We start from the raw sequence: 27,312 nt of genomic DNA, 5'->3' as shown, positions 1-27,312 counted from the left end.
TAAGCAAGAAGAGAATGAAAATAAAATTCAGATCATATAAAAATTTTCTTCCCATCTCCTCTTTAGTTCATATACCTTAAGACATTAGTAACTGGTAGTCCTGTTGGGTAAATCATTTTTCAGAAGCAGTAAATTCAGTTGAAAGAAATATATAATGAGTCAGATCTATGCTTTAGTAGTCATATGCAGATTACCCTAACATTGCTCTTTCTGTGAATATTCACATGATGAATAGGATGAACCCTGCTTCTTTCACATATATCAAAAGGATATTTGAAAAGGAAGGAAAATATTTTATTAAAAGTTTTTTAAAGTTTGTGAATTGAAGTCTATGAAAACTATATAAAAACATTCAGATAATATTAGATGTTAAAACAGCACATTTGAAAATACTATAAATTATATTAACCTTCAACAGGATCCATTATCACTACTTAGAACACTGACACGTCTATCTTAAGTATGTAAAAATTACATAGTTGTTAACTTTATATGGCAATTCACCTATTACACATTTAAGAAAGCATTACAAAATTCATTATATAATAATTACACAAATGTTTTCTCATATTTACCAAAGTCTACTAAAGTCCAGAGGGCACCAGTATTGGCCAAATAGTTCTAACTTTTACGTTAAATATGTTTTTGTTGTTTTTTAAAACCATTAAGATGGCTAAGAGAACCAACTTTATGGAGCTTAGCTGTTCTCAGGCATCTGAATGAGGGTGGGGAGAAGTCCTGAAGTTACAAGAATCACAGTTACTTTTTTAAGATGAAAAAATAAAAACATTGCATTTGATGACATTACAGTCAAAATGAGCTCTAATACAAATGTATATGGAGAGGTTTTGAAGAATAAATCGGATATCCCAGGGGAGGATCTGCTGCTTGTACCGTAAGATTTCTTAAAAGTAGTGGATGAGCTTGTATACTATAACGTTCTTCATCATCGTTTGTGGCATAAAGTAATTCCCACGAAAGATTGGCCCACTGACCTCTAACAGCTTCAGCATTCAACTTTCCCACTTGGATCAATAATTCTTGAAGGCTAAGTACTCTTCCAGTGTAAATTCCCTTTATAGTAAAAAGGGTAGGAGGAGAAAAAGAAAAGAGATTACATTTAGGTCTTCATATTTTATTTATAAACTTATAGAAAAATTGCATTGTAATTAGGCAAACTTTTCCCAAGTTCAAAAAACAGAAAGTAGTGTTTTAAAATGCACACAATGAGTTGCTTGTATTCAGAATCAAGAATTACCTCTACTTCCTTTGTTCTTTAAATAAAAGAAAGTTTCCTGGCAGCCATCTCAATCACCATTAGGCAAAATCTTAGTCACTTCTCTTTGTCTTCCTTCTCTGATCTGTTGCCTCAGCGATGCATAGTCATAAATACTATTTGGTGGTGAATGATACAATAGGCTCTTTTTAAAGAAACAGCTTTGTTGAGATATAATTCACATTCCATACAATCTATTTACTTACTGTATGCAATTCAATGGTTTTTATTCTAGTGGCAGATACGTGCAACTATCACCACAGTTAAGTTTTAAAACATCACAACCTCAAGAAGTATCCTTGTACTCTTTAGTTATCACCATCCTATCTCCTCATTGACCCTTCCCTAAGTAACTACTAACATATTTTCTATCTTTATAGACTTGTCTCTTCTGTAAATTTCACTTGTATGTGGTCTTTTGTGACCGATTTCTTTCACTTAGCGTATTTTCAAGGTTCATCTATGTTGTACATGTATCAGTACCTTATTCCTTTTTATGGCAGAATAATATTCCATCATATGGATATACTAAAATTTGTTTTCAGCAATTGATATACAGTTGGTTTGTTTCCACCTTATAACAATTAAGAATAATGTAGCTATAAACATTCATGTACAAGATTTCATGTGGATTTATGTTTTTATTTCTCTTAGGTATATATACTTAGGGATAGAACTGCTAGGTCGTATGTTAACTCTATGCTTAACTATTTGAGAAACTGCCAGAATGTTTTCCAAAGTGGCTGTACCATTTTACATTCCCAAGAGCAGAAGAGGGTTCCAATTTCTCCACATCTTGTTAACACTTATTTTCAGACCTTTTGATTTTAGCCATCCTGTGTGTGTGAAGTGTTATTTTATTGTAGTTTTGATTTGCACTTCCTTGATGACTAATTATATGGAGCACTTCTCATGAACTTACTGGCAACTTGTACATCCTCTTTAAAGAAATGTCTATATAGATCCTTTGTCCACATTAAAATCTATTTATCTTTTTATTATAGAGTTGTAAGAGTTCTTTTATATATTCTAGTAACAGTCCCTTAACAGATATGTGCAAATATTTTCCCCATTCTGTGAGTTGTCTACTTTTTTGATGGTGTGCTTTGAGGAACAAAAGTTTTTACTTTTGATGAAGTCATATTTACCTATTTTTCTTTTGTTTCTCATGCTTTTGGTGTCATATCTAAGAATCTATTGCCAAGTTTAAGGTCATGAAGATTTACCCTTATGTTTCCTTCTAACATTTTATGGCTCTTACGTTTAGGTCTTTGATATATTTTGAGATATTTTAAAATATGGTATATAAACTAAGGTCTGTAGTAGGTTGAATAGCATCTCTTTGAAGTTACCTGTGAATGTGACCTTATTTGGAATGGGTACTTTGCAGATGTAATGAAAAATTTAGAGATGAGATCATCCTGGATTTAGGTGGGTCTTAAAGCCAGTGACTGACATCCTTATAAAAGAAAGGAGTAGGAGAATTAACACAAGAGTATAGACAATAAGGCCATGTAAATACGGAGACAGGGACTGGAGTTACTCAGCCATTGCCAAGGAATGTTAAGGGCCACCAGAAGCTGGAAGACGCCAGGAAAGATTCTTTCCTAGAGCCGTTAGAGGAAGCGTGGCTCTACTGGCACCTTGACTTCAGCCTTCTAACCTTTAAAACTATGATGAGAGAATACATTTCCGTTTTTTAAAAAGTCACCCAGTTTGTGGTAATAATTGCTACAGCAGCCCTGGGAAACTAATACTAGTAATCCAACATCATTCTTTTGAAAGTTGCTACCAAAAGATGATTTCCCCAGTGAATGGTCTTGGCATTCTTGTTGAAAATTAGTTGGCTAAAGACCCATGGATTTATTTCTGGATCCTCAATTCAATTCCACTGATTTATATGTCTATCATTATGCCTGTACCACACTATTTTGATTATTGTTTCATAGAAGTTTTGAAACTTGGAAGTATGAGTCAGCCAATTTTCTTTTTCAAGATTGTTCTGGCTATTCAGGGTCTCTTGAAATTCCATATAAATTTTAGAAAATCAGCTTGTTCAATTTCCACAAAGAAGCCAACTGGAATTCTGAAAAGGACTGTGTTGAATCTGTAGATAAATTTGGAGAGTATTGCCATCTTAACAATGTTATCTTGATTTATGAACACTAGATGTTTATTTATTTAGATATTTAACTTCCTCTTTTAACAATGTTTTGTAGTTTTCAGAGTAAAAGCTTTGTACTACTACTGTTCCATTTTCCCTAAGTATTTTTTTATTTTTGATGTTATTTTAAGTGGGATTTCCTTAACTTCATTTTTGGTTTGTTCATTGCTAGTGTATAGAAATTCAACAGATTTTTTTTTATGTTGATCTTGTATCTTGCAACCATCCTGAATTTGTTAATCTGTTCTAAGCTTTTTAGTTGATTCCTTAGATATTCTATACGTCATCAAGATCATGTCATCTGTGAATAGAGATACTTTTACTTCTTCCTAATCTGAATGCCTTTTATTTCTTTTTCTTGCCTAATTACTCTGGTGTCTTAGCTTAGGCTGCTATAACTAAATACCATAGACTAAGTGACTTAAAGAAGAGACATTTATTTCTCATAGTTCTGGAGGCTGGGAAGTCCAAGATCCGGGTGGTTTCATGTCTGGGTTCTGATGAGGGCTACCTTCCTGGCTTATGGATAGCCATCTTCTTATTCTGCTCTACAGCAAAAAGACAGGAAGCTGTGAGTGTCTCTTCCTCTTCCTATAAGGGCACTAATCCCATCACAGGGCTCCACGCTCATGATCTCATATAACCATAATTACCTCCCAAAGGCCCCACCTCCTACTACCATCACATTGGTGGTTAGGCTTCAACATATAAATTTGGGGTGTAAACATTCAGTCTATACCACCTGGCTAGAAGTTCTAGTACAATGGTTAATAAAAGTGGTAAGAGTAGACATTCTTGTCTTCTTGAACTTAGGGGTAAGCATCCAATCTTTCACCAATAATTATGATGTTCACTGTGAGTTTTTCATAGATGTTCAGGTTGAAGAAGTTCCCTTCTTTCCTAGTTTGTTTTTACTATGAAAGGGTGAGGGATTTTGTTATTTTTTTTGTATCTACTGAGATGATCATATGGTTTGTGTCTTTTATATATTTTATTACATATTTATATTAATAAATTATATAGTTTATATATCATAGCACTTCCTGTGCTCAAGCAATCTTCCCACCTCAGCCTCCAGAGTAACTGGGACTACAGGAACACACCACCATGTATGGATAATTTTGTTTATTTTTTTTTTAAGAGACAAGGTCTCACTGCGTTGCCCAGGCTGGTCTTGAACTCCTGGACTTAAGTGATTCACCTGTCTTGGCCTCCCAAAGTGCTGGGATTACAGGCATTTTCTTAAATCCAGTCTGATAATCTCTGCCTTTCATCTGGATTATTTAATACATTCCCATTAATTTTATTATTGAAATAGCTGAATTTTGTGTGTCATTTTCCTTTCTGTTTTGTCTCATATCTTTTTCTTTTTCTGAGACAGAGTCTCGCTCTGTCGCCCAGGCTGGAGTGCAGTGGCGCGATCTCGGCTCACTGCAAGCTCCACCTCCTGGGTTCACGCCATTCTGCCTCAGCCTCCCGTCTCATATCTTTTTTATCCCTCTATTCTTTCTTGACTTTCTCTTGTATTAAGTGACTATTTTGTAACATGCCATTTAAATTTCTTTAATGACTGTTTTCACTTTTTTCCTCAGTTATTTCCTCAGTGGTTGACTAAAGCTTACAATCTCTGTGTTACAAGAGTCAGTCTCAGATTTATACTAACTGTGGTGAAGCAGAAGTATTACTCTTACAAAGTTCCAGTCCCTTTTCTTCCCTTCTGTGGTATTGTTATACATATCACATTACAAACATTACAAATCCAACAGTACATTCATTGTTTTAACTATCACTTTATATAATTTTATGCCTTTAAAAGAAAGTGAGAGAAAAGGGAGCAAGTATGCATTTGCTGTTATATTAATTATTTTTATGTTTTTAGAGACAGGGTCTTGCTCCATCACCTAGGATAGAGTGCAGTGGTGCAATCATAGCTCACTATAACCTGAACATCTGGCTCAAGTATTCCTCCCACCTCAGCCTCTCAAGTGGTAGCTAGGACTACAAATGCACACCACCATACTTGGATAATTTTTTTTTGTAGAGATAGGATCTTGCTATGTTGGCCAGGCTGGTCTCAAACTCCTGGTCTCAAAGCAATCCTCTGCCTTGGCCTCCCAACTTGCTGGGATTATAGTCCTAAATTACCATGCCCAGCATTGTTGTTAGCCTTCATTTTTTTTTTTTTTTTTTTTTTGAGATGGAGTCTCACTCTTGTTGCCTAGGCTGGAGTGCAGTGCAGTGGTGCGATCTCGGCTCACTGCAAACTTCGCCTTCTGGGTTCAAGAGATTCTCTTGCTTCAGCCTCCCAAGTAGCTGGGATTACAGGTCCCCAAGTAGCTGGGATTACAGGCACCCATCACCATACCCAGCTAATTTTTTTTGTAGTTTTAGAAGAGACAGGGTTTCACCATGTTCGCCAGGCTGGTCTCGAACACCTGACCTCAGATGATCCGCCTGCCTTGGCCTCCCAAAGTGCTGGGATTACAGGCGTGAACCACTGCACCCAGCCTTATGTTATCCTTTAAAAAAATGCTATTTCTCTTTCTTTCTGTAGATTCAAGAATCCAGAAATGAATCATCTGGATTCATTTCCTTTATCTAGTACAACTTTGCCCCTACTGACTTCCTTTGTGCAATTATTAGCAAATTACATTCCTATATATTATAGGCCCAATAATACGTGAATACATATTATTTTATAGAATTGCTTTTCAAATCAGTTAAGAGAAGAAATATGCCTTTTTACTATTTTTTATAATTACACAGTTACTTTTATTAGTGCTCTTTGTTTTTGTGTGTGAATTTGAATTATTGGCTGTGGTCACTTACTTTCTGTCTGAAGAACTCTAGTATTTCTTGTAAGGTGGGTGTGGTAGAAACAAATTCTGTTATTGTTGATCTGGGAATTTCTTTATTTTGCTTTCATTTTTGAAAGATCCCTTTGTTAGATACGGGGTCCTTGGTTAAGCTTCCCGTTTTGGGGTTAAGGAGGCACTTTGAATATGTCATTCCATGCTTCTGGCCTCCATTGTTTCTGATGACAAGTCAGTTGTTAATTTTATATGACTTTTCTTAAAATGTACAAGTAGTTTTTACTTGGTGCTTTCAAGGTTTTCTCCTGGTCTTTGGATTTCCACATTTTTACCATGTTATTTGCCTGTGGATCTCTTTGCATTTATTCTAAAGTTCACTGAAGTTCCTGGATGTGTAGATTAATGTTTTACAATAAATTTAAGAAGTTTCAGCCATTATTTCACCAAATAATTGTTTTCTCCCTTCTCTCTCCTTCTGGTATTAAGTATATGTTGGAGCAGGTAATGGTGTCCCACATTTCTCTGAAGCTCTCTTCCTTTTCATTCATTATTTTCTCTTCTTTGGATTGCATAATCTCTATTGATCTAGAATCTTCAAGTTCACTAATTATTTCTTCTGCCAGTTCAAATCTATTGTTGAGCCCCTCTAGTGAATTTTTCATTTGTTTTTTTTTTATAATTTCTATCTCTACATACATTCTCTATTTGATGTGAGATTGTCACCATATTGTCCTTTATATCTTCAACCATGGTTTCCTTTGGTTCTCTGGACATTTTTATAATGACTACTATGAAATCTTTATTAAATCTGACATCTGTTCCCTCTTACAGGCAAGCCCGGTTGTCCACTTTTTTCCCCCTGGTATACGGGTTAGACTTTCCCATTTCTTTGCATATCTCAACTTTTTGTTGAAAATCAGATATTCCAGGTAACACTGTAGAAATTCTGGGTGCTGGTCCTCTTCATTCCTAACTCCAGGGCTTGTTATTATGATGTACTTGTTTAGTGATTGGCTGGCTTACTGTAGTGAAGTCAATCCCTGTCTGCTCCCTACCATCCCCCGCCCAGTCTGAAGTCTCAGATACGGCCTCTCATAGAGTACAGTCAAACCGAATGCATACAGTTACCTTGGGATGGTTTTGGCAGGGCTATCTTGTCTGTTAAGTGTTCACACCCAGCTATTAAGCTCCACTGATTGCCAGCTGGTTACTCTGTTTTCAACAAAGACCTGGGGCATACATTGCTCCACAGACTGATCCAATTAAATGTGAACTCCTTGAAAGGAATAGCTTTTCATGTGTTTGATCCCAGGAAGGCTCTTTGCTGTTTCTTCCCCTGAAAAAAATCTAGCCAGTTTACAGTTTAGCTTAATGAACCTACCAGTCTCCTAGAAATTAGTTCTCACCACAACCTCCATCGTTTATGTTGTTTTCTTTTTTTGACACTATCATAAAACAGCAAGTCCTCCACTGTTTTTAAGAACATTTTGGGCTTCAATGTGTCTACACTCTGTTGCAGATAAATCAGTTCCTCTGGGAAGAAGAGATTCAGAGCTTTTGTTGTTGTTAATAATAATTTGCTTCTTCCACTGGGCAAAATCTCTGAGCCAGAGTTCTGGGTGAGAGCATGCTTCTCTCTTGAGTGACCCTTCTGCTTTAGGAGAAAAGCACTTGGTGGAGGGAATGAGTAGCCTCAGGTCTTTCCAGCTTGCCTCTCCCAGCATAGGACCTCCACATTATGAGTGGGCAAGAGTGATCAAGGCCCCAGTATTTTCTGTGGCACCACACCCAAGATAAAGTCTCCATCCCATAAGTGTAGTGGGCCAGAAGGGAATCTTTACTTGGACTTCACATGCCTGGAATCTAGCCTCAGCAACAGGTAGCTGGGACAGGATTAAAAATGTTGAACTCCTGCCCTTCCTAGGAAAACAGTCCTCCAACTGGGAGTTCACAGAGAAGAGAGCCTATGCTTTGGGTTGTACCAGTCTGAGGTGAGATTCCATCTTGCTGAGGTTCAGGTAGGGTAGGTTTTGGTTCAAATACTGCAGTCTCTTACTATTCTCACTGGGTTTTAGCAGATTTTTTTGAATAAATTTGTGTTCATTTGCTGTATGCCCTTAGGAGACTTTCTAAGACTTTAAATGGTTATTTTAAAAAAATATAATTTTCATCAGTTTCACTGGGTAGTGCATTTGCAGAGCTCCTCAAACCACAATGCCAGACAGACAAAACCACGATAAGCTCATAACATTGAATCTTTCATATTGTGTAGACTTGATGACATTTTAAATGCGATAAGAACAAGTACTAAATCTTAAAGAGTCATCCCCTATTTTAAGTCTCTGGATTTTCACAGGTTAGGTTTGCTTCATTACAGTATAAACGTTAGCAAAATACTTTGCCACTTACAAATAAATTTTTCTAGGAGTCAAATCCAAGTGATAATTCATACATTGAACATAGGAATACAATCCATTTAGTCAAATATGTTATAGTATATTACACATACTTGGCTCTCTTATAGGTCAGGTATTGCACTATGGCTACACAACATTTTTAATTGGCTCCTCTTCAGTTGGCAAAAGTAGAGAGATCAGCTAGAGTTCATCTAGCTTCGCCATAAAGTCATGATTACAAATGCCTTAAAACTATAATATATCACAATTATAATGTTATATCATTTATCACTTAGTTCAAATACTTTATAATTGACATCCATTCTCTAAGGTTAGTATATATACGCTTAAAAATTTTTTAACCTTACCATATTAGAATCATACCCCAGAGAAAACAAGTATGGCTTTTCTTGTAAAATTGCTTCCTTCCACTTTTCATCAGATACCAAACCAATGTACCAGTCACATTCATATTCTTCAAGGTATTTAATCAGTTCTCTGAAGTCTTCTATTGGACCTAAACTTGCTTTATCAATCATTAGTTTCAGAGTATACCTAAAAAATGGAGAACCGAAGAATTTTAGAATATTTGTTGTCAACTTTATGGCTCAAATAGATTTTGTTAAATCAATATTTTAAGACATTGAACTGAAATCATATCTATCTCAGATAAAAAGTGGAGGGAGAAATGATGCAGTTAAGGTGAAGAAATCAGTAAGCCATAAAAAAACAGGTTTTCCATATAAACAAAACCAAAGGAAGCACAAATTAAAGCGTACTCTTGATATAATCACACTACACATGAAACATTTTTTTCATTTTGAAGAAAGTAAATTTTTAAAAACTAGAAACGAAGAACTGTCTTCTTGTATGTGATTTAGAAAAATCAATATTTTTTGGCCAATGTTATATCTTACATATGATCTAAATGGATTACCTGAATGCTTTCAGTGCTAGTTGAAACAGCTCTGGCTTTTCTGTGAGCCAGTCCAAAGCAACAGACCAAGGCAAAACACCACTGTAAACTCTCAATATATGACCAGGACTAGGAGCCATATTGTCTATTCCAAAAAAACTAAAATAACAAGTCATTACTGTATGAACATAAAAGTCTTTTAAAACTTTGTCATTGGCAATTTCTTCCAATACATTTGAGGCCTTTTCTTCTGAATGAAAACATTCCAATTGCCTTAAAACAAATTGGTACCAGTCTTCTGGAAATAATGAGCTCATCTCCTTCATTTTGGAATTGGGCATACAGCTAGTCCTCCACTCTGCAGGTAAGCATACTAAGTGAGAATGTGAACAACTGAATTCCATGAGAGGAATATATGGCATGTCTTCTTGTTTTCCTTTGTCAACAGCAGGGTATCCTAATAGAACTGCTTTGTAAAGATCATTTTCAGGAACAGTGCCTGTAGAATGATCACCAACCCTCTGTGATTCTACTGATCCTGGAATAAACAAATTTGTACCTGGCAAATCTTTCAACTGATGTTTTTCTTCTATTACTTTTTTGATAGTTGGCTCATCATCAAAAATATTGTCATCAGACCAGTCATCAAAAGTTTCTGAATTTAAACTATCTATGTCTTCTGGGGATTTGGGAGGTGGCGAAGTGTTCGAAGCAGGCAAGATTAGAGGTGCTTTCCCTTTATTTTCAGTGTTGCGAACATTCTCTTTCATGCCAGGCCTTTTGGAGCAGTATTGAACAAGTATCCACACGAGTACTTTAACGAGGTCACCTTTAAATTCTTTTAAGTTTTCATGAGAATCAATTATGCCTGATAGAACATTCCTGGCATCAGAATATAATTTCACAGGCAAAACAGTACAGGGTGTCAAGACATTTCCAAAGTGTTCATTAAGGGAACATACTCCTGTGTATTCTTGCTCAAAAGCATCTTCAAAAACTTCATCAACTCTGCGAGCTTCTGCAGTATGACAGGATGTTTCCTGCAATTCTAACCCCTAAAGAAGAAATAAAAAGTACTTGAGTTTATAATCATTTATTACATAGAATACAGCAACTAGTCTTGTAAATGCCCATAGATTCTCATCACAAAAATATGGAAAATGACAAAACAATTTCTTTAACTCAAGAGCAACATCCTGACTTAAAAGTTAACGGCACTTAACATATTTGATTCTGGATAGGATTAAAAATAATGCTACTATTTTTTTGAAAATATTATGGAAATTCTACTAGAAATTGGGCAAATTTATTAGGTATGAATATAATTTTAAAAGACTGTATCCATAGTTAAGAGTAAGCCACACAGTAAAAATTTTTAAATTATAATCCTGGAGGAGAAAAAGGCAAAATTAGAATTATACAGTATATACAGTAGTATTATACCCTTTCCATCCCACTTTATGAGACTAACAGCATTATTCAATGCACGGATGTGCCAGAATTTATCATTCTCCTGTTACAGATTTCTAACATCATAATGCAGATTTACTTCTTTGATTAATTTGGTTACTGCTATGTCAGTAGTGCCTAAACCAGTATCTGGTACACAGTGGGTATGCAACAAATATATGCTGAGTGAATGAATATTATCAATATATTCTTACATAAATTTTAAACACATTTTGATTACCTCCTTAGAAGGAATCACTTGAAAAGGATGTATCAGGTCACTATTTACTATTATAATTGCTATTGCTAATTTATATATTTTTACAAAGCTGTCAGTGCCTTCCGAACTTGTTTTTAAGTCACAGCTCTACCAGGTGGCTGGCACACAACTTGAGCAGGTCACCTACCCTCTCTGAGATTCCTTTCTCCTCTGTTTCAAAGGAAAATAATCCTAGTGCATATGGTTGTGACGGTTGCATGCTTTGTAAATTTTATAAAGTATTAATTGTTAATAGATGGCATGGCCTAACCCAGCTTGCATCAAGAAAGGACAGAAAAAAAGAGTACCATCAAAAGTATATTTTAAACCACATATGTCACAGAGCACAAAGGATCAATCAACATTATTAGGTATTATTAAACCATATCATTTTAAATAGAATAAAATAAGTAATCAAAATGTCCTCAATATTTTTTATCTTCTCGTATGGGTTAGACTAGAACAGAGGTTCTCAATCTGTAGGTGAGTCAGCATCACTTGAGAGTGCTCTTTGAAATACAGATTGCTGAGCCCACGCCCAGAGTTTCTAACTCAGCAGGTTCAGGGTAGGGCTCAAGAATTTCCACTTCCAACAAGTTCTCAGGAAGTATTACTAATACTAGTCTGGGCACTGCATTTTGAGAACCACTGGAATAAAGAGACAGCTTTTTAGTCACTAGCGATTTTATCCAATCTGTGCTAGTACAAAATATTAACTTAACTATTCATTAAAATTTTTTTTTTTTTGTTAAAAGCCTATTCTGTGCCAGGCACTGTTTCGGGGGCTTAGGATGTATTCCTGAATAAAAACAAGAGATCCTTGTGCTTGTGATACTTATAAAGTGAGGGACATGGGTAATCAACAGTAAAACTAATAAGTAAATTATACAGTTTGTGAGAAGGTATAAGTACTATAAAAATAAGGAAAAAGTAAAGCAAGGCAAGGGGGATTGGGAGTGCTGGGATAAGAATGGGAGTGTAATTTTAAATATGATGGCCATAGGAGATCTCACTGAGGAGGTGACATTTGAGCAAAGACCTGAAAGTGGTGAGGGAGGGAGTTAGATGATTATCTGAAAGCAGAGTGTTTCAGGCAGAGGGAATAGCCAGTAGGCTGGAATAGAGTGAGAGAGTTAAAGTAATAGGGAAGGCCAAAGAGGGAATAGGAAGCCTGGCCATTTAGAGCCTGGCTTTTACTCTGAATGAAAGAAGAGATCCACTGCAAGGTTTTGAGTACAGAAGTGACATGGTTTGACTTAGATTTTAAAGATCATTCTGGTTGACAGTATACTGTAGGGGCACATAGGTGGAAGCAGGACAACCAATTAGGAGGTTATTTCAATTATTCAGGTAAGGGATCAAGGTAGCTGGGACCAAGGTGGTAAAAAGAGATGGGATACAGCATATGGTTTAAAGGTGGAGCCCACAGGATTTCTTGTTGGACTGGGTGTGGGAGTATACAAGTGAAAAAGGAGTCAAACATGACTCTAGTATTTCTGGCCTGAACAACCAGAAGGACAGAGTTGTCATCAAGGACTGCTGGGCTCTGGGACACTCTGGTGTTAAAAGGTCAAAGAAAAGAGAAGGAACCACAAAGTAGAGAAGTAACCCATGAAACAAGTGAAGAGAAGAGAACAGCTGTGTAAAATGCTGCTGATGGTTCAAATAAGACTCGTTCTGAGAGTTGATCACTGGAGTTAGCAATATGCCAGGCACTAGCGACCCTGACAAGAGCAGGTCGGGTAGAGTAGCAGGGTCAAAAACCTAGAGTAAGTTGAAGATAGAATGGAAGAAATTAAATTGGAGATACAACTATAAGCAGCTCTAATAAGGCCATTTGCTCTTCAAGGAAGGAGAGAAATAGAGTATAGCAGGTAGGGGCAGTAGGATTAGAATACAGTTTTTATTGAGAATACTTAAATGATATAGGAGTTAAAAAATGTTACTGATTCACACTTTTGAGATGCTCAGCTAGACAGAGGTAACAAGAATAGGACGGGAAGGAATGGAAGCAGGTATATTTTGTTACCATGCTCTATTATACAATTAACATTAGTCCATCTATCAACATGTGCTCATCGAAATATACTTTAAAAATCCCTAGGTGTTTTCACAGGTAATTGAAAAGATATTCTTCTTTGAAACTGAGTGTTTGATGTGAACACAACAAGTAAAATTTTACACATGAACTATAAAAATACTAGCGATGTTTTAAATGCACACTGACCTTAATGTTAATATAGCAGTAAGTATAGCCACATTCCAGAATCATTATCCATATTAAACGATCCTGAAAACGGCCCAAGTAATGAGATCCAGGTAGGAGGAGACCTACAACAAATTTGAAAAAAAAAAAAAGAAAATCATTTTTCAAGCTTCTTTTATTTTGCCATGTGAATCTTCAAAACTGAAAAGACATCTAGAACTGATTCACGACTCCTACCCTCTCATTAGGTCATGAACAGAAATAACTACTCACTGCGTTTCAAGAGGCATTAAATTAACTCTTTACAAGAGCAGCTGGAACAGACAATCTGCAGGTGATAATACATAAAAATACAAGGATTTTCCAGAAAAACAAATTAGAACTTGTTGTATAAAATCTTAAATACATGTCAATTATATTAGCAAAAGTATTGAGTTTATAAAAGTCAGCTTGACAGTCATGACTTAAAATATCTTTGACATTTTTATATACATGCATATGAACATATAAAAGTGTTTTATGGTTTAAAAAATGTACATAAAATGCTACCACACTGTACAAATACTTTTAAATTTAGTTTTCTCTTTTATTAATGAAATTTGCCTACATCTATGACAAACAGCTAAAATTTATTATAACTGCTGTCGAAAATACACTGTATCAATTTAATTGAATTTGAGTATTCATTTCCTCATTGATAAACTTTTCAGATGTTTCCAACTTTTCACTATTATAAGTAATGTTGCAGAAATTACCTTTGTGCAAGTCTGCTTGTACAACATGTGGTTCAGAACAGTGTTAACATACCAAAACCGACTGCTATTCTTCAAAAGGTCTGCTTATATGGTTGGTCCTTGCCTGGCATCTGGGAACCCGCTACCTGGTAAGAGTCTCCCATTGTGTCTAACTGTTACAGTATACACCAAACACCTGCTCTTCTTTTGGGATTCTGGAGTATTGGTATGTGCTAGGCAGACAGTGCCTGCATGACCAGCCTGCAATAAAAGCCCTGGGCATTGAGTCTCAAATGAGCTTCTCTGGCAGTCAACACATCACAACTTGTTGCCAGGGAATTAAGCACATTCTGTGTGACTCTGTGCAACTCCTGGAGACTTGCACCTGGTCTCTTTTACTCCTTGTGATTTTTCCCTTTGCTGATTTTGCTCTGCATCCTTTTGCTATAATAAATCTTAGCTGTGAGTTCTCCTAGTGAACCATCAAACCTGGGGTAGTCTTGAGGACCCCCAAAACACATGTACTAGAATTTCCCTAGAATTGGAATCACTAAATCATGGAATCAGAAATTGGAATCCCTCAGCCATGGGATATGTACATCTTTATTACAGACTACCATTTAACTCTTCAAAGTGGTTGTAGAAATTTACATTTCCTTCCAGAAAGGTCTGAAAGTTCTTGTTCCCCATGCCCTAGCCAATACTTGGTAGTGTCAAATTGTTTACATTTTTGCCACTCTGATGTATATGAAATATCTCATTGCTTTTTTCCTCACCAGAAAATACTTTATAATACACTTCTTGGTTGAATATAATTGGTTTGATAATAAAGTATAATTTTTATCTAATTACTATTTCTGATGGGAGTTTTACCCCACAGGTGTTTTAAAAAGTAGAATAGTATTACATAATGAAAATTAATTAGCACTGGATAAAAGTATTGTAAGTATAGACTATTTTCTATAAGAAAATGATTATTCATAAAACATTTGTACTACAAAGATAAAATATTTTTCTTCACATAAATCATCTCACATAATAATTAGAAAAGTTCAACCCCAAGTAAGCATTTTATTAAAACTCTAATCTTAAATTGCTACTCTGCCTAGAATGAGTTTGTCAGAAAGTTATCTGTCATTTTAAAAACAAGTTTCAGGGGTTAAAGCACATGGTAGGAGATGACACACTAGTGTCATCAATTTTATACCTTATCTAAAACCAATCTTGAGAAGTACAATACAGTTAAAATTTACAGTTAGTGTTTGACAAAAGCATTAGAACTCATAAAATTAGTTTACTGTCATCAAAAACCTATTTTCTTGCTAATAACTGCATAGCATTTCATTTTGGGAGGCTACCTTACCTACTGATCACTGACCAAAGTTCTTGTTATCCTGTCCAGTTATCTTGTCAGACTGCTTAAGTCTCTATAACTTGTAAAGTATGAATAAAATTCCCTCTGCTCCTCAAGCGCATATTATGTAAAGCTAGTTTTCATAAAGTTTCATTAATAAACAAGACTACATTTTAAAGTTTGGACTTTCTTAAAAAAAAAAAAAAAAACAAAACAGTAACAGCCAGTGTACTAACTATGTTTTAAGGTTGAACCACTGTGGGCCACATATTACATAATGCAGAAACTTTATGAATGTATGCTATTGCATCTACTTGACATGAACTCATTATAAATTCAGGGAAATCCTGGAGGAAAGGTGTTTCCATGTTTCAATGATGTAATCGTAATCTGAATTTATTCAAGAAAATGTATTTTAAAAATTATCATATCACCTTAATAAAAATTTCCCCGAGTATTTTTATTTTGTAACTTAATTTAGATGAAAACAAGGAGCAGGAGATAAACTTCTAATTTCATATTTAGTCCTTCTGCCTACACATCAAATTGTTATGGTTGCTATGCTATCTTACAGTTGGATAAAACTACACATCAAATTGTTATGGTTGCTATGCTATCTTATGGTTGGATAAAAAGATTGTTTTCCTGTTTGTTATTTTTTTGTACTTTAAATACATCAGTGAGAAATTCTTGAGCACAACCCATTTACTTACCTAAACTTCCAGCTGCCATTGCAGTCTGCAGCACAGCAGTCAACCTGGGCACCATTTGGTAGTAGTACACTGTATCTGCACACACACAGGCTGTGGTGCCCGCTGCTCCTGGCCAACTCTGAATAGGTCGGGGAAACCCCACCAAGAACACAGGAAGGGTGAAAAGGGGGAGTAAGGGAGAAGACAGTAGTGTAGAAAAAATTACGATGACCAACACGAATGGAGAAAAGACAATGTTGAGTATACATAAAGTGGCAGTTGTTTTTCGACGTTGTTTTTTCTCTGTCCATGATGTCAAAAGTACAGTCATGGCAAACTGCAATTTAGAGATGAACCGAATCAAACGATCACGTATGATACCAACCTGTAGAAATGTAAAATTATTTTATCTATCCTTAAAGATTTTCATGAATTTTCAAGATCACATAAGAAAGACTATACAGTAATTTTATTATTGCCCCAATATTTTTGAAGAAATAGATCTTATTCTTTGATTCTTTGTTAACTTTCTCCAAACTCACAATTAATAAACAAGACTACATTTTAAAGTTTGGACTTTCTTAAAAAAAAAAAAACAAAAACAGTAACAGCCAGTGTACTAACTATGTTTTAAGGTTGAACCACTGTGGGTCACATACTACATAATGCAGAAATTGACAAGTTTCTAGAAAGACACAAATTACTAAAACTGGCTCAAGAAGAAATAAAAAATCTGAATAACCTACAAAAAGTAAAGATATTTAATAATTTAAAAACTACCCACAGAGAAGCTGAGGCTCAGATGGCTTCAATACAAAATACTACATACCACAAAACATTTCAGATACATATTGAATACTACAGAACACTTACGAATAATCAATACCTATCCTTCACCAACTTCTACCAGAAAATAGAAGAGTATGGAACATTTCCTAACTCATTTCAGGGGATCGGTACTATCCTGATACATAAACCAGGCAATGATATCACAAGGAAAGAAATCTAGATAAACACACCCCTCCTCCCTCCTCAGCCTCCCAAAGTGCTGGGATTAAAGGCGTGATCCCCCGCATCCAGTCAGACAAGGATATGCTCTAAGAAATGTGTTTTGCAGTATCATGAAGTATTAAACATGGAGTTCTTATATGACCAGAAATTCCAATCCTAGGTACATATACCTAAGATAAATGAAAACATATGCTCACAAATAATGAGATTCATCATTGAGTGAATATTATACAGTGTACACACACAAACCTAGGTGATATAGCCTACTATATACATAGGTTGTATGGTATAACCTATTGCTCATAGGCTACAAACCTGTACTAAATGTTACAGTACTGAATACCGTAGGCAACTGTGACACAATGGTAAGTATTTGTGTATCTAAACATTGAAATTGTACAGTAAAAATACATTATAAAAGATAAAAAATGGTACACTTGAATAGGGCACTTACTATGAATGGGGCTTGCAGCACTAGAAGCTGCTCTAAGTTAGTAAGTGAGTGGTGAATGAATGTGAAGTCCTAGGTCATTACTATACACTACTATAGAGTTTAAAAACACTGTACTCTTAGGTTACTCTAAATTTATTTTTAAAATATTTTTCATTCTTCAATAATAAATTAACCTCAGCTTACTATAACCCTTTTATTTTATAAACTTTTTTACTTTTTGACTCTTTTGTAATGACACTTAGCTTAAAACACGTTGTACAGCTGCTCAACATTTTTTCTTTATATCCCTATTCTGTAAGCTTTTTTCTATTTTAAAATTTTTAACTTTTAAAACTTTTTTTGTCATAAATGAAGATACAAAAACACGTATCAGTCTAGGCCTACAGAGGGTCAGATCATTAATATCACTGTCTTCCACCTCCACATCTTGTTCCACTGGAAAGTCTTCAGGGGCAATAACATACATAGAGCTGTCATCTCCTGTGATAACAATGACTTCTTCTGGAATACCTCCTGAAGGACCTGCCTGAGGCTGTTTCACAGTCAACTTTTTTTTTTTTTAAACATAGGAATATACTCTAAAATAATGATAAAAAGTACACTAAATATATAAACTGTAGTTGCTTATTGTCAAGTATTACATGCTGTACACAACTGTATATGCTATACTTTTATATGGCTGGCAGCCTAGTAGGTTTGTTTACGCCAGCATCACCACAAACATGTGAGTAATGAGCTACCCTACAAGGGCTATGCCACTAGGTGATAGGAATTTTTCATCTCCATTATAATCTTATCAAACCACCGTTGTATATGTGATCTGTCATTGACCAAAACGTCCTTATACAGTGTATGACTGCACTGATACACGCTATAACATGAATGAACCTTGAAAACATAAAAGTGAAAGAAGCCAGATGCAAAAGATCACATGCTGCAGAATTCCATTCATGGGAAATATCTAAAATACGCAAACCCATAAAGACAGAAAGTAGATTAGTGGCTTCTGGGACTACAGTGGGTAGTAGGTGAGATGGAGGGGGAATGGGAAATAACAGTTGAGGTTTCTTTTTGGGATGTTGAAAATTTTCTAAAATTAGACTGCAGCGATGACTACAAAACTGAATATACACCACTAAATGGATAAATATTACAGTATGTAAAAGATACTTCAGTAAAGCTGTTAAAAGACACATTTACCAGTAAGAGTCTGATTCCTGTATCCAGGTTTCTGTTCCACCATATGTCTGCACTGGAGATCAAATGTACTGTTGATACAATGACTGTCTCCAATAAAGCATTTTCTGTATTCTGCCATACCTGCAGTATACAAATTATTCATTAATTAGATTAGATAATCTAAGTAAACTATTAAACAAAATTACAATAAAACTTAGCAATAGGAAAATACTATTAAACACATATTAGGATTACCATTCTAAAGGCTCTTGTGAATCCAATAGAGACAGACACTGAGTGGAGCCCTTGTAAGGAACTGTCCAATGAGAGAAATGCTATCATGGCAAAAGGTGATACTAAAACAAAACAAAGAGAAATTTAATTAAGGCAAAACAGCTCCTTCTACCATATTTTATTTTGGCAAATATACATTTTTTCTGAGCACATTTAAGCAATGAACCAAAAAAGCTAATAAACAAAAAACCAAAACATAAAAGAACACTTGTATGTGGTATAATACCACACAAATATGGGAATTCAGTAATATTTTTGAATACTTCCAGGATATGATTTGTAACACAAGGTTAATAGACTATATCTTCCTACCTAAAGTTAGCAAAATCCGTCTGACAATACCAATCTTCAAGAGCCTAGTTTGCTTCTCAAAGAATACAGTCACAGTTTGCACATCCTTCGGATAAAAAGGATTTCGGAAAATTCCAATGATATACACGCTTTGAATTTCTCTAAGTATCCACAGTATTATAAGTAATATCATCAAACCATAGCCCACAATAGCCTGGGAACTGCCCTTAGAAATCTGTGAGAAGCCAGCAAAGTGATGAAGCAAACCAGTTTCTAAAAGAGCGAAGACTAATATAATGATGTAGAAAAGGCATTCCTTCCATGAAAAATGTTTTTCTGGACCACTGGGTAAATTCTTAGATTTGGTTCCAATTTTGTGACCCACATCACTTAAGTTCAGACTCAGCAAGAAACCAAATCCAGTCATGAAAAGAACCACACCAACAGTGCTTGGAATGAAATATGATGTTATAGCTGTTCCAGCAGACATGATGAACATTACTAATAACCTGTAGAGAAAAAAAAAGAAAAAAAGATTTACTTGAAAAGAAAAATGTTCTTTAAGAATAAGTTACATATAACATCAATATTTAAAAATAAATACCGTAGGTGTGTTGACATAGATGAGCCTCCAAGGCCGAACTCTAAAATCTGCTCCATTGCCCATAAGAAAAGTGCATCGGGTGGGGGCAGAGTCCCAAGTGCCCACAGAAAGGGTAAGAATACAAACAAGACGTGTAAAATCTGATTCATTTGTTCTAGAGCTGGCATATTTACCATAAACCTATAAAAAAAAGAACATTTAAATCACACAAAATATATAGAAGAGGATCTTTTAAGGAAAAGCAAAGCAACACAGAATAACAACACACTCCCTTCCAAAAAAAAAAAAAAAAAAAAACCACATACACACACCACACACAAAGTCTTAGTCCCAACTTTTAAATGATCAATACATACAAATTATGACAAGTGTCCTCCTACATCAGCAACTACCCCTACACAATTGTGTACAAGCTTAGCATTTAGAGAATATGTGAACTCAAATGTGCAAAGGAGGAGGAAGTAATTAAAAGCCATCATTGAGGAGTAGGAAAATTGAATACAGGAATTTGTAAAACTGAACAACTGAGGCCATAATGAGAACATAAACATTTCTCCCTAAATGTCTAAACTACTACATTGGCTGAAATTCTACCAATGATTCTTCAGAATTTTAAAATTTTATAATTTAAAATTTCAAGCAACTTTGGAAAGTCAAAGCCTTACTCACATTCATACATTAGCAGCTAAAAAAAAAAAGAGAAAGCTCTTCTCTTCCTCTGTCTTGTACTGTCCCGTTCCCAGGACCCAGAAGTTAACATTAGAATGGTTAATATCAGAAATGAGTAACTCAGGTTATGATTGTATCTTCTCTGCAGGTTAATCTAACAACTTAACTAGCATTTACAGCACTGTTCCATTTTGCATAAGCAGTGGTACGAATTTGAGAACACAAACTTGCACATTACCATCTCCTCATGAAGTAGTGACTACCTCTACCTTAAGTGGAAAAACTCAAACTTGGCACAGCACTTAACAGTTAAATGTACCATCATCAAACTGCTTCAAATAATTTAATTTTAAAGCACAGGACTATACATATTATCAATATATTATGAATTTTTTAAAAAATAACGCTAATCAAACACGGTGTCCAGAGACCAATAAGGTCAGAGTACTTCTGGGGTTCCAAAGATAACTTTCAAAAGACAACAAAATCTCAAAACTTACAGCATAATTGTACTTGAATACCCGAACTACTGGGAATCCAAGTTGAGGAGAAAGACAATTTCTGGGGCTGGGCACAGTGCCTCACACTTGTAATCCCAGCACTTTGGGAGGCCAAGGTGGGTGGATCACCTGAGGTCAGGAGTTTGAGACCAGCCTGGCCAACATGGTGAAACCCCATCTCTACTAAAATACAAAAATTAGCTGGGTGTGGTGGTGGGTGCCTGTAATCCCAGATACTTGGGAGGCTAAGGCAGGAGAATTGCTTGAACCCAGGAGGTGGAGGTTCCAGTCAACCGAGATCGCACAATTGCACTTCAGCCTGGGCAACAAGAGCAAAACTCCGTCTCAAAAAAAAAAAAATAATAACAATAAAGAAAGACAATTTCTGAAATAATTATCCACTTAAGCACATGCTGACAGTCCCAAAGCAAATGTATAGCAACTATGGATATAATATAGTAATGGCATTGTATGTTTGCTCACATAGATGTCAGGACTATGCCAACTAATGTGCTCTGCCTCATAATGTATGCCCTTCAAGTTTTTATAAGCAAGAGAATTAATGAACACAAGATTAACAATGTGATACTAAATTAGAGGACAATACTTTTTTATAAAATAAAATTCATTTCATTCTGAGTAGAAACCATTCAAGTAACAAAAAAATCAAGAAAATCAAACCATACATACATAGTAAGCCACAGGAAGGTCAAGGAAAACATGGAGATTGGTACAGTCTTTTTTTTTTCCCTAAGACAACACTCCTCTATCAAGAATAGGATATTTTGTGTAAAAAGAACGTATGCTCATGAAACCTTTTATCAAAACTAGATTCTACCCCTAAATCTCTTTTGGTCCTTTAACAATAAGCAATGGCAAAGTAAAGTATTTATATACAAGGATAATATAACTGAAGTAATCAAACATTGTGAATATTTTCCTGTATATAGGACTTAGCTCCAAATGGATCATTATTGTGGTTAATTCTTTAATATGAAAAAACATTAAATTATAATATTTCTGATAATGTAATAAAAATGTTCTAGGGTAAAAAAAAATCTTAGCCCTTAAGATGACAACTTAGTTTGGAACCTTACAGCTATAAAAATGTTTCAAATTCTGCACACTCACTAAGATCCACATGTCAAGAAAAAAGATGTTTTCTACAGTGGCTAAGATGATGTACATGTGTATCATTCATTCAAACAATTCCCGAGTGTCTGAGCTAAGCACTGTAGATTTAATGTTTTTGATAAAAATTAAAATGCACAGAAAAAGTCATTTAAAAGTATTATTACACAACTGTACTAGGTAAAGAATAGGGAAGGAAAAGATTACCACGCTGTGGGGTTCACATCTTCTGCTTCCTTTCGTATCTTCTGAAATAAAACTAAGAAACAATTTACCTGTCAACTGGCCAAATTTGAAGAGTCCATGCATTTCATACATCATTTGGCTGCAGTATCACAACTATTGTCTAGAGATGATCTCAATTCTATTATTTTCTGAATCAAAAGTGAAACCGGAGGTAATTTTTCTGGATAAAATAGTCATTTTCTTCTTTAAAAATAGATGTGGGGACTGGCTTTGTCTTTTTAGTTACAGTTAAAAAAAACAAAACAAAGAACTCTTTGTAATTATCAAATCTTAAACATTAAAACTGTATATTAAATCCAACAAGATTTTAGTAAAAAACCTTTTATGTACTTTTAGAAATGCGTAATGCAGAATGTCAGGAAAACCAAATTAAAAGATTCTTTTTTAAAATTAAAGAACTTAGGACATCATTTTGAACCCAAAGATTACATCAGGCATTCAATTTCTGATCTCAGAAATGGGATACAGAGACAGTAACTCAAGAATCTGTATTCTGAAAATAACCACCTTACAAATTTTAAATATTTTAAAGGCAATCATGTGTATATACACACTTAAACTCAATTTTACTAACTTTTCAAAACCAAATATTTAACTGGAATATATTTTATAGTCAGTAAATGGTAGTGGTATTAAGAAACCAATTATAAATGGATTTCCTGTTTATTAATCCTCCCCTTACATTTTTGGTTAGGTGAAGAATTACATGGGCATTACACCGCCCTCTGGTTCATAAATGCAGTATAACTAGAAGAGATTAAAAGTTAAGAAATTGCAAACAGACACCCAAGAAGAGGTCAGTTTCAGTGCCCAAACTGACTTAATATTTTAAAATGCCTTGTCTTAAATCAGCTTGGGCTGCCATAACAAAATACCACAGACTGAGTGGCTTAAACAACAGAAATTTATTTTCTAACAGTTCTGGGGGCTACGAGTACAAGATCAGGCTGCCAGTATAGTCAGGTTCTGGTGAGGACTCTCTTCCTGGCTTACACATGGCTGCCTTTTTTCTGTGTCTTTATGTGGAAAAAAGAGAGACATCAAGCTCTTTGGTGTCTCTCCTAAGGGCACTAATCCTATCAGACTAGGGTCTCACCTTCATAAACTACCTCCCAGAGGCCCATCTCCAAATACCATCACATTGGGGGTTAGGGTTTCAACGTAAACATTTTTGAGGGAACACAATTAGTCTATAACATTCCATCCCTGGCCCCTCAAAACTCATGTCCTTTTCAAATGCAAAATACATTCATTCCATCCCCATATCCCCCAAAGTCTTCACTCATTCTAGCATTAACTCTGATGGCTAAAGTCCAAAGTCTCATCTAAATCAGATATGGATGAGACCTAGGTATAATCCATCCTGAGGCAAAATTCCTCTCCAACTGTGAACCTGTGAAACCAGATGAGTTATGTGCTTCCAAAATCTACGGGTAGGGCAGGTATAGAAGAGACACCCCCACTCCAATAGGAGAAACAGGAAAAAAAGGGTGATGATCCCAAGGAAGTCAAAACCTAGCAAGGCAAATTCCATTAGATCTAAGAGCTTGAGAATAATTGTTTGGTTCCATACTCTGCCATCCAGGCCACTGGGGTGGCAGGTCACCGTCACTGCTCTAGATGAGGGTACTGCTCCCAAGGCTTTGGGTAGAGGCTATCTGACTTGTTGAAACTGAGGTGGTAGCCCTCAAGACCCTTAAATCACCTTTGGCATCATTTTCTCCTTTTCTAGAAGAATACTGCACGTTTGTAGCTGAACAGTTCTATCATTACATCCTGTCAAATCGAAGAAGTTCAACTGTCGGCCTTCATTACTTCCTGTCTCCAACCACTTCAGTTCAAACTGGCAGTGTTTCTACTCATATAATGCCAAAAAGCTCTTTACTGAGAGACAGTCCAGCCCCACACTTTTGGTATTCTCCTCAGAATATGCTTTCTCATGTTTTACAATATGGATAATCCAGGCTGAAAATTTTCCAAATCTTCAAGTTCCGGTTCCTTTTCTTGCTTAACAATCCCTTCTTCAATTCATCTCTCTCCTTTCACATTTTACTAGAAACAGGAGAAGCCAACTGCTCCTTTCAACACTGCTTTGAACTCTCCTTACGCAGGTATCCAACTTCATGGCTCTAAAGTTCTATCTTCCACAAAACACTAGGACACAGTTCAGCTAAGTTCTTTGATACTTTGTAACAAGGACTGCCTTTCCTCTGGGTTCAGGGGACTTCAGACTTCATCAGAATCACCCTTAATGTCCAGATTTCTAGCATGCACATCAAAACTCTTCCAGCCTTGGCTGGGCATGACGGCTCAAGCCTGTAATCCTAGAACTTGGGAGGCCGAGGCGGGTGGATCACTAGAGGTCAGGAGTTTGGGACCAGCCTGGCCAACATGGCAAAACCCTGTCTCTACTAAAAATACGAAAATTAGCTGGGCATGGTGGCACCATGTCTGTAATTGCAGCTGTTCAGGAGGCGCAGGGAGGAGAACCACTTGAAGTCAGGAGGCGGAGGTTGCAGTGAGCTGAGACTGTGCCACTGCACTCCAGCCTGGGAGACCCAGCAAAGACTCCGTTTCAAACAAAACAAAACAAAGAAACAAAAAAAATCTCTTTCCAGCCTCTACCCATTACCAACAGTTACAAAGCCATTTCCACATCTTTAGGTATTTGTTACAAAGGTATCCCACTTCTTAGTAGCAAAATCTTAATCAGCATGGGCTGCCATAACAAAATGCCATAGGCTGAGTAGCTTAAAGAACAGAATTTATTTTCTCACAGTTCTGAAGGCTGGAAGTCCAAGATCAGGCTGCCAGTATGGTCAGGTTTTGGTGAGAGCTCTTTTCTTTGGCTTGCAGGTGGCCACCTTCTTGCTGTGCCCTTAGATGGCACAGAGAGGGAGAGATCAAGCTCTCTGATACCTCTTCTCATAAGGGGACTAGTCCCATCATACCAGGGACCCACCTTCATGACCTGATTACCTCCCAAAGTCCCCATTTCCAAATACTGTCACATTGGGGTTTAAGACTGTGATATATGAATTCTGGAGAGACACAAATATTCAGACCATAACATGCCTGAACAGATATCTACCTGGACACTAACCTAAGAAAAGAAAGCTGCAATCTATAGAGACAGAGAAAGAAAAGTCAAATTTGGAAAGGCAAATAAAAGGGGTTATCAAACAATTTTGTGAACAATCATGTTTGTTAAAAAAACTATTTTCTACTTTTCTTCTGTAACAAGTTGGTTTTTAAAAAATCAATATTACTTCTATTGTTGCTATCACAAAATTAGAAATAAATTTTCTATTTGTCTTAAAGTCACTCAATTTTTATATAATACTTATGTGTATAAATTTTAAATTCTTCCTTTCCCCCCCACAGGAAAGTTCCATCTCCTTACACAGGTTTCAGCCAGGCTATCCTAAAAACTCAAAGCTTCTTATTTAAAGTGAAACACAAAATTGAAAAGTTCCTTCTTTATCTCAAAAAGGGTTTAAAAAAAAACTCTTTAATAAGTTTCAACTATTGCTTTAGTATGTTTTACAGAGATTAATCCTGAAAGAATAATTATCAAAATAACCTGTTATCCAATGGTTTATTTTTAATCCATGGATTCATTTTTTTGTAACACTAAAAGGAGAGCTCTCTTACTCTGTATACTTAAAAACAAAGCAAGTTACAAAGTATTTGGTAGGTTTTTACCTGTGTGCCAGATCCACAGAAACAAAGAAAAAAATATAAAGAGGTCTCATAAGAGGAGTAATTTCATAAGTATCCTGTGTTTGGAAAGTCGCAGTCTCTGTAGCTGTGTTTACAATTAATGAATATTCTCCTATACATAACGTCATCCATCCAAAGAAGAATAGCAGAGCAGTGCCTCCTGTACTGCCATACAGCAAGGTTATTCTATTTGGGAGCAGATACCATGTTCCAAGACCACACGCTAATCCAGCAAGAACAGAATGAAAAACTGTATTGACTACATATTTCTTGCCAGGAATGAGAAATTTGACAGTCTCAGCACCAGCACAACTTGTAAATTCATGCTCATCCTCCTCTGCTAAGATATCCGTGGCTAATATTCTTTCTACTGTTGCTGATTTGTTTCTGGCGTATAAACTTGTGAACTGGATGACAAATGCAGTAAAAAGCATTAATCCACCTGAAAGTGCTGCTGTGTAATAGTCTTTCAGGATGCCTAACTGGTACAAAAGTGTTCCGACTCCACCCCAAACCCATGGCATTAGAAAAAGAATAATTTGATTAACATATATGTAAGGAGGGGCACAATAGCCTAATTTGAATCGAGGGCCTCCAAGGACAGTCTGTGGAAAGCGCTTCAGAAAGAAGTCCTGCTTGTAATCATTCAGTAGAGGCACATCTGGACTCATCCTCACTCGGGATTATTCTGAAAGTCACATGCTTTTCTGTAACACAGCAGTTTCTAAAAAATAAAAATTAAAAAAAAGTCACTGTTTGAAAACATCTTCCTTAAAACCTGTGAGGAAAAACCTCACACTACTATTTCATCTCCTTACTTCCTTCAAGGGTAGGATTTGTAATTGTACTTCTCAGACCCCTTCCTGACACATACTTGTTTTATAGCAACTTAGTGTTAGTTTGTTTATAACATATTATAAACAAAATAAATATGCTCAGTTATTTTATTTT

The 27,312-nt window shown here is 35.7% G+C and overlaps 1 protein-coding gene across 4 annotated transcripts; it reads right to left on the bottom strand.

Moving 5' to 3' along the window:
* Positions 1-272: 272 nt before the first annotated feature.
* On the bottom strand, positions 273-27,084 carry PCNX4 (pecanex 4). 4 transcript variants are annotated; one of them, XM_017859424.1, is made up of 10 exons: positions 26,344-27,084; positions 20,093-20,272; positions 19,510-19,997; positions 19,159-19,259; positions 18,925-19,044; positions 16,281-16,644; positions 13,501-13,604; positions 9,587-10,620; positions 9,018-9,204; positions 273-1,074 (listed from the first exon to the last, which is right to left on the bottom strand). In XM_017859424.1, the coding sequence occupies exons 1-10, from the start codon at positions 27,030-27,032 to the stop codon at positions 823-825; spliced, it is 3,519 nt and encodes a 1,172-aa protein (XP_017714913.1). In that variant the 5' UTR covers positions 27,033-27,084; the 3' UTR covers positions 273-822. The 4 variants fall into 4 exon arrangements, with proteins under 4 accessions (XP_017714913.1, XP_017714914.1, XP_017714915.1 ...); XM_017859425.1 differs by having other exon boundaries at positions 19,930-19,997; XM_017859426.1 differs by lacking the exon at positions 26,344-27,084 and adding an exon at positions 22,668-23,040.
* Positions 27,085-27,312: the final 228 nt, after the last annotated feature.

The sequence above is a fragment of the Rhinopithecus bieti genome, unplaced genomic scaffold (genome assembly GCF_001698545.2).
Source record: "Rhinopithecus bieti isolate Rb0 unplaced genomic scaffold, ASM169854v2 scaffold_50364, whole genome shotgun sequence".
In the NCBI taxonomy this organism is placed as follows: domain Eukaryota; kingdom Metazoa; phylum Chordata; class Mammalia; order Primates; family Cercopithecidae; genus Rhinopithecus; species Rhinopithecus bieti.
This window is presented reverse-complemented; position numbering and strand designations above follow the sequence as displayed.

Excerpts from the sequence above, each read along its gene's own strand:
- PCNX4 (XM_017859424.1), bottom strand. The coding sequence starts at position 27,032 with ATGAGTCCAGATGTGCCTCTACTGAATGATTACAAGCAGGACTTCTTT. Across the intron at positions 20,273-26,343 it reads TCTGTGGATCTGGCACACAG|GTTTATGGTAAATATGCCAG; the intron begins GTAAAAACCTAC and ends TTTTTTTTATAG. Across the intron at positions 16,645-18,924 it reads CAGGAATCAGACTCTTACTG|GTTGGTATCATACGTGATCG; the intron begins GTAAATGTGTCT and ends ACATTTCTACAG.